Source organism: Otolemur garnettii, unplaced genomic scaffold (genome assembly GCF_000181295.1).
Source record: "Otolemur garnettii isolate 467f Iridium unplaced genomic scaffold, OtoGar3 scaffold00032, whole genome shotgun sequence".
In the NCBI taxonomy this organism is placed as follows: Eukaryota; Metazoa; Chordata; class Mammalia; order Primates; family Galagidae; genus Otolemur; species Otolemur garnettii.
In genome coordinates, this window is record NW_003852427.1 from 9,312,454 (window position 1) to 9,322,457 (window position 10,004).

Below are 10,004 nucleotides of genomic sequence, written 5' to 3' on the forward strand. Positions count from 1 at the left end.
TCTCCCATTGCTTTTAGGTTGGCCTGTTGGACTTCTGAATGCTTGGCCCAAATTATCTTTCCATTGGCATCCATGGACATGGCAGGTTCCTCCCGACCAAGCTGTAACAATGACAAATGGTTCTCAGCAATAAAAAGGAAAACAAAACCACAACAAAATAGATTATTCTTTTTTTCTTTAACAGAGAGCTCTAATTCCTTTCTTCTACTTTAAATCTCCATTGCTTAATTAAAGAAGTATCAGTTTAATGAAACTGGTGACTTGGAAGATGACAGTGCTAAAATATAAGGAAAATGGCTGTGGTTGTGTTGTCCTACTTAGAGAGACTGTATAAATTACCTTAACAATGATGCTCCCTTCATCATAGCCCAAAGCGACATTGTTGGACCCTCTTAGACTGGCCACACACCATACCCTTTCCATTCCATAGTTCAATGTGCTCTCAAGCCGGTAGGTGCTTGAATGCCAAATACGCACTGTTCCTAAAAAGAACAATATGAATATTCCCTTTTGATACACATACCCAACAATAAACTCTATCGGGTGAATGAGCCACATGGAAGTCTTTTTATTCAATTAAAAAACATTTCCTGGAGGCTTTGTGACCAAGTTTTTGGTCCAAGGTCTTTAAATGACTTTATAAAACAACATAAACATCGAAATGTATAAGAAATTAAAACTAAGAAATGTGATTTTAACCGTGAAATAATAACAGGATTTCCTTGGTAAAGTGCTTCCTATGTGCCAGATGCTTTCTAGACCTGATTTCTTTTTATCCTCTCACTGTAATGTTATAAAGTGAATATGTCTATTTCCTTCCAGTCCTCCTAAACCACACATTCGTGAAGTGGCCAGGTTTGACTCCAAAACACATGCTTTTTCATTGTTTTTCTAGAACATCTGGGTGTCCTCCTATCTAAAGATAGCATGAAAACATACCAGAGTAATAATGATGAGGATGAAGATGAATGCTCATCTACTCTCCTAGTGCTTTAGTCTCAGATTATCAAAATGCTTCAATTACAATGTAGAGACACTACCTGGTTTAAATATTTTCTGAGTAATTACTAGCACAGGAATAAACATATACTTCTAACTTACCATCTTCTGAACCTGTGATGATAATTGGCAACTCAGGATGAAAACTAGCACAAGACACATTTTGGGCATGTCCTTCCAGTGTCTGCACACATGTTTTATTCTGTAATAAAGAAAAAGGAAACATTTTTTATTAGTGAAAAACCAGGAACCAACCTATGCTTAATTTTTTCAATGCATTATTAATGACAGTAGTTATGACAATTTAAATAGTATCTAATACAGAAATTTTTTGAGATAGAATAATCTTGCTATATATGTGAATATTTTCTCTATTTCATAAAATAAATATAAAGTAAACCATCACATTTAAAGAAAAAAAGAAAACACCAAGTTTTCATCTGAATATTACTGCCCCAAATTCTTAAGATAATAAATTTTTCCCTTAATACTTGCACCTACCATCTGTGGATTAAGTAGATAGTGCTGTTTAAGCTTTTAATATTTTTATTTTGTATTTAAGTACAAATTTGAAAAAGTTTCTAGGTAAAACTGGTTTTCTAGGCCTCATTAGCTGCTTAAAAAACCTTTTTAAATGAGAAACAAAAATACAGACATTTAAGAAAATCTTGAAGATAGCATGGTATCAAGAGTTGTATGCAGCATAATGGCTGCACCATGGCTATATCATGACATAATTTATTGATCTAGTTTTCAAATATAAATATGCCAGTGACGATACTGGAGGATTACAATGTAACATTAAAATGTTAAAATTCTAATTTATGTTATTACATGACAAATAAACATGCTGGCATTTTATTTGTAAAATCTTGACATGCAATGTACTCATTTTTATGGATGATTCTAGAAGCACAGGTTAGGTACAAATCCTTAACATCTTAAATTATTATGCTACAAGTGGAGATCAACAACCCAAGTTTCAACTGCCCTGTGACAAACAGTAAGAAACATGTCTAACACACGGCATGTAAGGTTATAAAAAACCTGTACCTGGTAATCCCATATTTTAACGAGACGGTCATCTGCACCTGAAATGAGGTATGGTTTGTCGCCACCACTGTAGTAATCGATGCAATTCACACCTTTCTCGTGTCCTTCCAGAGTGAAGTTTGGTGAAGAAGAGCCCAACTGCCACACCTTCAGAGAACAATAGCCCCAGTCATTACAGGGCCTTGCTTTACAGAAGGCAGATCCCCCCACACTTCTGACATATTATATAATGCCAAAGTCCAGGAGAGAAAAGCTAAACAATACTTGTTTTTTTCCACCTAATTGTTTTTGTTCTTTCTCAATTTCCAGGGGGCAGAATCACTATGCTGTTCTCCAAAAATGCCAATTGCCAGGCTTTATCACTAGAGATTATGATCTAGTTTATCGATAGTGCAGCCCAGGAACCTAGATGTATAAGACTTTAAGAAACACTACATTAAGGGTAAGAAGTGATTTTATGAGAGATTTAATACAAAGCTAATGGAAGTAGATGTAGTAAGATGTAGTAAAAGAAAATTACTCTTTAATTTAAAGTATAGAAAAGCAGTCAAAAGTTCCCATAGGCTCGGCACCTGTAGCTCAGCAGCAAAGGGCGCCAACCATATAGATAGGAGCTGGTGGGTTCGAACCCAGCCCAGGCCTGCCAAACAACGACAACTACAACCAAAAAAAAAAAAATTAGCCAGGCATTGTGGCGGGCACCTGTAGTCCCAGCTACTTGGGAGGCTGAGGCAAGAGAATTGCTTAAGCCCAAGAGTTTGAGGTTGCTGTGAGCTGTGACACCACAGCACTCTACCAAGGGCAACAAAGTGAGACTGTCTCAAAAAAAAAAAGTTCCCACAGCAGAGAACTGATATTTATCTTTTTTTACTGATAAATTTATCTTTTTTACTTTTTACTCCCTCCCGCCCTGTGGGGAGTATAAACATATGTAAACAAATGTTTACCACTTACTGTATACAACAAACTTTACTGGAGTCAAAAACAAAGTAATTATTTTCAAGATAAACCTAATTTAGTGAAGAAAGTTTAAAACTAACTTCAAAGTTTCCAAGCTATGTCAAAAGCAATGACAATTCTATGAAAAGGAAAAAAAATAAGTCAAAACTCTAAGATATTCAGACAGGTAACATTTTATGAAAGCTGAGTAGTTCTCCAAAGGAAAATAAATCAAAATGGGAAAATAAAAATAATTGGAGGAACAGTTAAATAAGGCAAGGTTCTGTGAATATTCATGGCATCTCTACAGGATAGTGAGTAGACAAGGATTTTAGGAGATATCTCATGATATTAGTCCAGGCTAGTCTTGGAAATCCTTGTATTCCATACTAAAGCATTTGGACTTTATTCTTACATCACGAACTGACAGGATGAAATCTATGTTTTAGAAAGACAGTGACAGCACTATAGAAAACTGGAGTAAGAGAGAATGGAGGCAGGTGGAATTTAAATATAAAATATACCAATAACGAGTGGAGGTCAATAATGAATACACTAAAAGGAGAGGAAAGTCGTGACCTAAAAAAGACACTGGCATTTGTCTTATTCTGGGTTCCTGCAGGTCTAAAAAATGTTATATGTTGCTTCCACACAGAAAAACACTCTTTATGAAGAGCACTGGGTCACCACAATATTTTTCTAAACAAAACATACTCTTGTGGATTCAAATGAGAAGCCCCGTTTTGACTTCAAAATAAGTTTTTGAGAAAAATTCTCAAAATAAGTTTTAAGAAAAACTTAAAACAACGATATTTTACTAATGATAACTGACACAGGAAGTAGATACTCTACCTTGATGGTCCTGTCCAAGGATGCACTGGCAAACTGATTATTATCTTTGGGGTTGATCACAATCTGCATAACATAATGAGTGTGTCCTTCAAACACTTGTGAGCAAGACCATTTTTTATCCCAGTCCCAGAGCTTAATGAGCATATCATCTAGGACAAAACAAGTCTCAAGTTAGTTGTAATTTCTATTTATTTTTCATTTCAGAACTAGGACACAGAGTCTAGGTGCCTTCTAAGGCAGCAAACCTAACACAAATCTTAATACTCCATGTTTTGCAGGAATACAATCAAAACTGAACAGATTTTTCAAAATCTTTATCCTATCAATAAACTTAACTCTCTATAGAAAAGCAGAGATAAAATAAATAAAATATATTGCTAAGAGCAAAATAAAAATTTTTTGAAAAATTTAAGAAAAATTCAGTGGCCTTTAAAGAATGACAAAAGGGCAACGTAAGTTTGATTAGAATCTGACTGAACAATGATAGCAATGATTAGAGAACAAATATTTGTTCTTATAATACTAAAAAAAGTTTTAAATTAACATCTCAATTTTTAATTTAAATAGGTTTCAAAGAGTTATCACCAATTCAGTGCTACTTGTTTTACCTGTCCTCTAAAAGGTCACTTGTTTATACATAGTACTAAGGAGCAAACTAGTTTTGAATATAAAGATAAAACTGACTAGGGTCTATAGCAATCTGCCCAAAAGTCATTCATCAGGATGTAAATGAGTTTTCTGTTCAGCAGATGTTTAAACATCTCAAGTCTTTCCTGAACATGAATCAGAGCAACTATTACAGAAATGCTGAGTATAGGTGATATTTTATTAGTAAGCAAGCAGCATCAGTAGCACAGTAATGAATCTAAACAGTTTAAAGGATGCTTGGAATTAGAACTCTACCTGTAATAGCAGTTAGAGAATACCATGTCGCACTGAATGAAAATGAGATGCAGATGACCAAAGGAGGTCAGCTCTTACCACTGCTGGTTAGAATGAAAGGCTGGGTTGGATGAACAGCAATACAGCGAATGTAGTCTGAGTGTGCTTCAAACATATGGACTCTCTCCAGAGTATTGTAATTGAATACTCTAATCTGCATGTCATCCTAGAATGGAAATTTTAAAACCATGATTACTATTATGAAGTAAAGTGTATACAAAACTGCATCACAGGCTCAAAGAATGAAGTCCATCCTTCAAAATTCTGTACTAATTAACAAATCAGGAATGAAAATTCTGCAACTAACTTACATAATCACTAGCCAATTCAGAAAATGGGATTAGAGAATGTATCTACTTACCGCTCCTGTCACAACCCAGTTCTTTCTTGCGACAAACTTTGCAGCTCGAACAGGAAGATCACACACTTCAAATGTCTTCACCAGTGTCTTTAAATTTTAACAAGAATATACACAATGAGTTAAGAGAAAATAACTGAAAAATCTGCTATATTTAATACATCCAATTATTTAAATCACTTCTAATTTTGAAATATTCTCAGGCTAAAATATGAAAGTTCAACATTAAAATGAGAAAAAAGACCAATCATCTTCTTTAATTGAGTCAAAATTAAAACACCTTTTGAAGACAGATTTCAGATTGTACATAGAACCAGCACACTACTGTACCCCATGACTGCATTAATGTACACAGCTATGATTTAATTTAAAAAAAAAAAGACAGGAGAAAGCAAATGTCCACAAGATGTCATTCCAGATCCTCTGTGCTCTGGCCCTTTCTTCCCTCTCTAGTCTCACCTCTAGCTACTCCCAGCCTCACCTCTGTTTCTGTTCCCTCTACCTGGAAAATCCACAATCCCCTTTCATAATGTATAATAGCACCTCATCATTATGTGTTTATCAATCTTTCCTGCTATGCTCTCTGAGGGCAGGAATCTTGTTTACCACTGTATACACAGACCCTAGAACAGTGACTGGCATATAAAGTAGTACATAGTAAGCATATGTTGAGTGAATTGACTCTTAGTTTCTTCTTTTTAAGACAAAAAAACCCCACATAATAAATGGTTCAGAAACATGGTACAATTAATTCTTTTGCACATTTTAGCAATATGATTCCATACAAATGCTGTTTCCTTTTAGTAAAATGTGGAAATACAGTGATTTATATGTTCCCTCAAGTTGCTCAGAGTGGGATTATTTACATAGGATAAAGGCAGAAAACCAGGAAACTCTTCTAGAAAGAGAAGAGATGAATGCACAATGCCTGTTCTCTAAATTCTGAAACTCAAACTATCATTTTTCAATCTTTTTATTATTACTAGAGAGTAATAATGAAATAACTAAGTACAATCTTATGATTAACATATCCAGAACAATTTCTCCCATAAACTATCCTGATAAATGTCAGTTCTTCCATATTTAAAATACTTTGTAACAATTTATTTGAGAAAGCAGTTTGCATATAACTATTGGATTCCATGATGGTATTAGTATTTCTTCTCTTTCACTATGAACACAGTCTAACACAGTATTTTTTCTAATGAAGTCCTTAAAAATTCCTACCTGTGTTTCATGATTCCAGACACACACACTGCCATTGTAAAGACTTGCCAACATCCATGGCTCCGTAGGATGCAAATCCACACTCTTAACTCGATCTGATCTAGCAGTTAGTTTTCTTTTAATATCAAGTCGCAGAGGCTAAAACATAGAAAAAAATTAAATTGCTAAGCCAAATAAAACATGCTTGAGATCTTAACTAAAAACAGTACATTAACAGGCCTACAAAACAATTCAGTTTTTACTTTCCTAAATGACAGAGATAGTTTCAAGTCTAACACATCTACTTCTTCACTCATACATCAAAAAATGAGAATATTTAAAATTTTTAAAGTTACAGTAGCAGTTTTAAAACTTTCTGATCTAAGAACTCCTTTACATTCTTTAAAATTTTTGAGGTTTTGTTTATGTGGGTTTTATCTATTGATATTTTATCATGTAAAAAATTAAAACTGAGGCAACTTTAAAAATTTATGTTATGAATTAATTTTCAAGTAACAAAAATAAACCCATTACTTGCTAACTAAAATTATATATTTTTATGAAAACAGTTTTTAAAAGAAATTTAGTAAGATGAATGGCAACATTTTACATTTCTATGTAACTCTTTAATAGAAGACATTAGTTTCTTATATGCCTTCAACATGTTGTGGTATATTGTATTTACTGATATCTAACAAAAAATACCTGGCCTCACAGATTAGTTGAAAAGAGAAGAATATTTTAGTAATTTTTCAAACAAGAAGATATTCTTCTCTGAAACTCAAGAAGTAGTAGTTTCCTAAAGGCTACCTGCAATGCTGAATCTGAAACCGTATCAATAAACTATTTATACTTAGTTAGATTAAAATCGACTGAAATTCTGTACTTTGAATGGATCTTTCACTCATGCATGATTTGGTAACATCAAGCATTGGTCATTTGGAATATGCTGGTTCACTGAGTTATGCAGATCTTCCAAATGTTTATGCCTCATTATCATTATTTAAAAAAAAACCACATTGATTAATAAATGTATCACCACCTACATCAACTGATAAGCCATTAAGCACTGGATATCTGTAAAGTTAAGTGATAGTTTTCTAAAATTCTAATTTTCACTTGAAATCTCAAATTTTATCATTGGTAACAAATACTGACAGAGACCAACTAACTTCAGTTTTTTAAAAAATGTCTATAAAATATCCACCAAATAACCAGAGTCTCACTGTTTCAAGTAAAGCTCACAACTTAACCATAATTGTACTTTTCCTTGGGATAACCACCATAGAACTGCTTTATGAATACTCCTCACTCATTACCCAGAATACTTAAAAGATAAATATTCAAGTGTGATATATAATAAAACTAATAATTTTGATTGTTTCATCAATGACATTCTTTTTTTTTTTTTTTTTTTTTTTGAGACAGAGCCTCAAGCTATCCCCCTGGGTAGAGTGCTGTGGCATCACAGCTCACAGCAACCTCCAACTCTGGGCTCAAGCGAGTCTCTTGCCTCAGCCTCCCAAGTAGCTGGGACCACAGGTGCCCACCACAACACCCGGCTATTTTTTGGTTGCAGCTGTCATTGTTGATTTTTTGGCGGGCTGGGCTGGATTCGAACCTGCCACCTTAGGTGTATGTGGCTGGCACCTTAGCCACTTGAGCGACAGGCGCCGAGCCCATCAATGACATTCTTAAATGAAACTGGGTTTTTTGTTTTGTTTTGTTTTTTAGAGACAGGGTCTCCCTATGTTGCCCAGACGGGTCTGAAACTCCTGGCCTCAAGTAATCCTCCCACCTTGACTCCGTAAGTGCTGAGATTATAGGTATGAGCTTCTGTACGTGGCTTTTAAAAGAACTGCATGGCAATGAAGAATATACTGTCAGAACAATTTGGTGCACTGCACCAGCACTTTTACCTTCCATTACTTTTATACCATCAGTGCAAATATAACACAGCAAAAAGGGCCAAAGCATCTTACTGTTAGGAACACAGTTTTAACCTGTGGCACTCTGGAAAGAGTATCAGAGACTCAGATCACAGACCATACTTTGAGAACCTCTGGTTCATATAATATCTGCCAAATAAATTTACAATATCTATTAAATCACAATTTTGTCCCCATGTCATTAGTGTCTGATCAAGAAATTTTCTGAAGAATTGTTATTCATGAAGTCCTCATATCCCTAAATCATTAAGTTTCTTCAGAGAAAAGTAGTGTATCTATTTTGGCAAAAATATTAGTAAATGCTCAGTAATGTGATGTGATCAATAATAATGTGTGAAGACCTTTGGAGTCAAATGGGAATGTCTGAAATATCTCACTAGATTTACATTACAGAAACCTAACATAAGTTGGAACAATTTAAAACAATAACAAAAATATTCTCTCGAGTCAGAATATACTAATAGTTTAAAACAGCCTCTTTAAAGCCAGATTCTCCACCTGAAGCAAAGAACAGAAAATTACTGGAGTAACTACCTTTTCCATTCTCCCAAGGATGCTACTCTAGAAGAAAGGTTAATTCATTAAATAAAATAATGCCTTAGGGCAGTAGGGTTAATTCTCTCTTGGAAGCAGGTTGAAAAAAACTGATTTAAAATATATTTCCCCTTCAACCAGTCTTAAACACAACCTAAAAGCTTATTTGGCAAGCCGAATTATTGTCAAATCTTTATGTGTGATCTTCTATGACGATCATGATTGGGGCAGAACCTTAAGATTACTTTTGAACATAAAATGCAGATCTAGCAGAGATAATTTCCTAACGCAAACTCCTCACAAGGCGTCTACTCATCTCTTTCTGGATCTCTATCCAATTTGGGTCAACGACTACTTCAGCCCTTGTTCTTCTGTTCATTCTTCCTTCACTTTCAGCAATAACCTTTACCTCTTACTTTACTTCAAGAGATTAGAGTTCTCCGGCTCTTCTTGTCATTTCCTCAAAAATGTTTCCACTGTTATCTCTCTGTCTCCAATTTTCTACTTTCAAACCATCATCTTTGCATTCCTTGCTGATTCAGGAAGTGAGACCTTTTAATTCTTTACTTCATCAATTTTTGAATTTTGCGTCATCAATTACTACTACAAATTTTAACTTTTTCTCTTCAGAGTCAACAGACATGAAATGTCTATTATGTGCCAGGAGCTACAGTGGAGTTTTCACATAAGCTGGTTCATTTCATACTTTGGGACACTTAGAAATTGTGTACCTTTTACCCTTAAAACATGTTTAAATTTTTGAGTAAAAGTGATGCTCCAGAAGATGGGCCAGGGAAGTGTGAGCAACACTAGTACCACTACATACTTCCAAAGCATAAATCTAGTTTAAAAAGCACACACAAGAGCTCTTGTGATAGTATTTCTCCTAGCGTTTAAGTGACTACTTTGGATTGTATTAGCACTTTGGGACAAGGATGATTAAAATGTTCCTACTATAGCCTCAATTCTAAACATTTCCCTGTATCTTCTGAAAGCTTAGATGCATTAGGACTCAACCTAAATGCCACTGCCATCATTAAGACCTTACTGATTATCTTAGCCTGAAATATTCTTTCCTAGGGAATCCTATACGATTTCATTTTAACCATTAAGGATACACTTATGCACATATCTTGTCTTGCTTTCCAGAGAAGATGTTTCTTAAAGGCAGG

The 10,004-nt window shown here is 34.5% G+C and overlaps 1 protein-coding gene across 1 annotated transcript in view; it reads right to left on the reverse strand.

The window, feature by feature from the left end:
• The window catches only part of COPB2 (coatomer protein complex subunit beta 2), a 26,126-nt gene that overhangs the window by 14,486 nt on the left and 1,636 nt on the right, over nt 1-10,004 (reverse strand). The window contains exons 2-9 of the mRNA XM_023512995.1: nt 6,371-6,508; nt 5,147-5,233; nt 4,825-4,951; nt 3,844-3,992; nt 2,053-2,199; nt 1,102-1,201; nt 340-482; nt 3-101 (exon numbers count right to left, since the gene is read on the reverse strand). Of these exons, the coding sequence (XP_023368763.1) occupies nt 3-101; nt 340-482; nt 1,102-1,201; nt 2,053-2,199; nt 3,844-3,992; nt 4,825-4,951; nt 5,147-5,233; nt 6,371-6,508 (990 nt within the window). The remainder of the gene's footprint in view (nt 1-2; nt 102-339; nt 483-1,101; nt 1,202-2,052; nt 2,200-3,843; nt 3,993-4,824; nt 4,952-5,146; nt 5,234-6,370; nt 6,509-10,004) is intronic.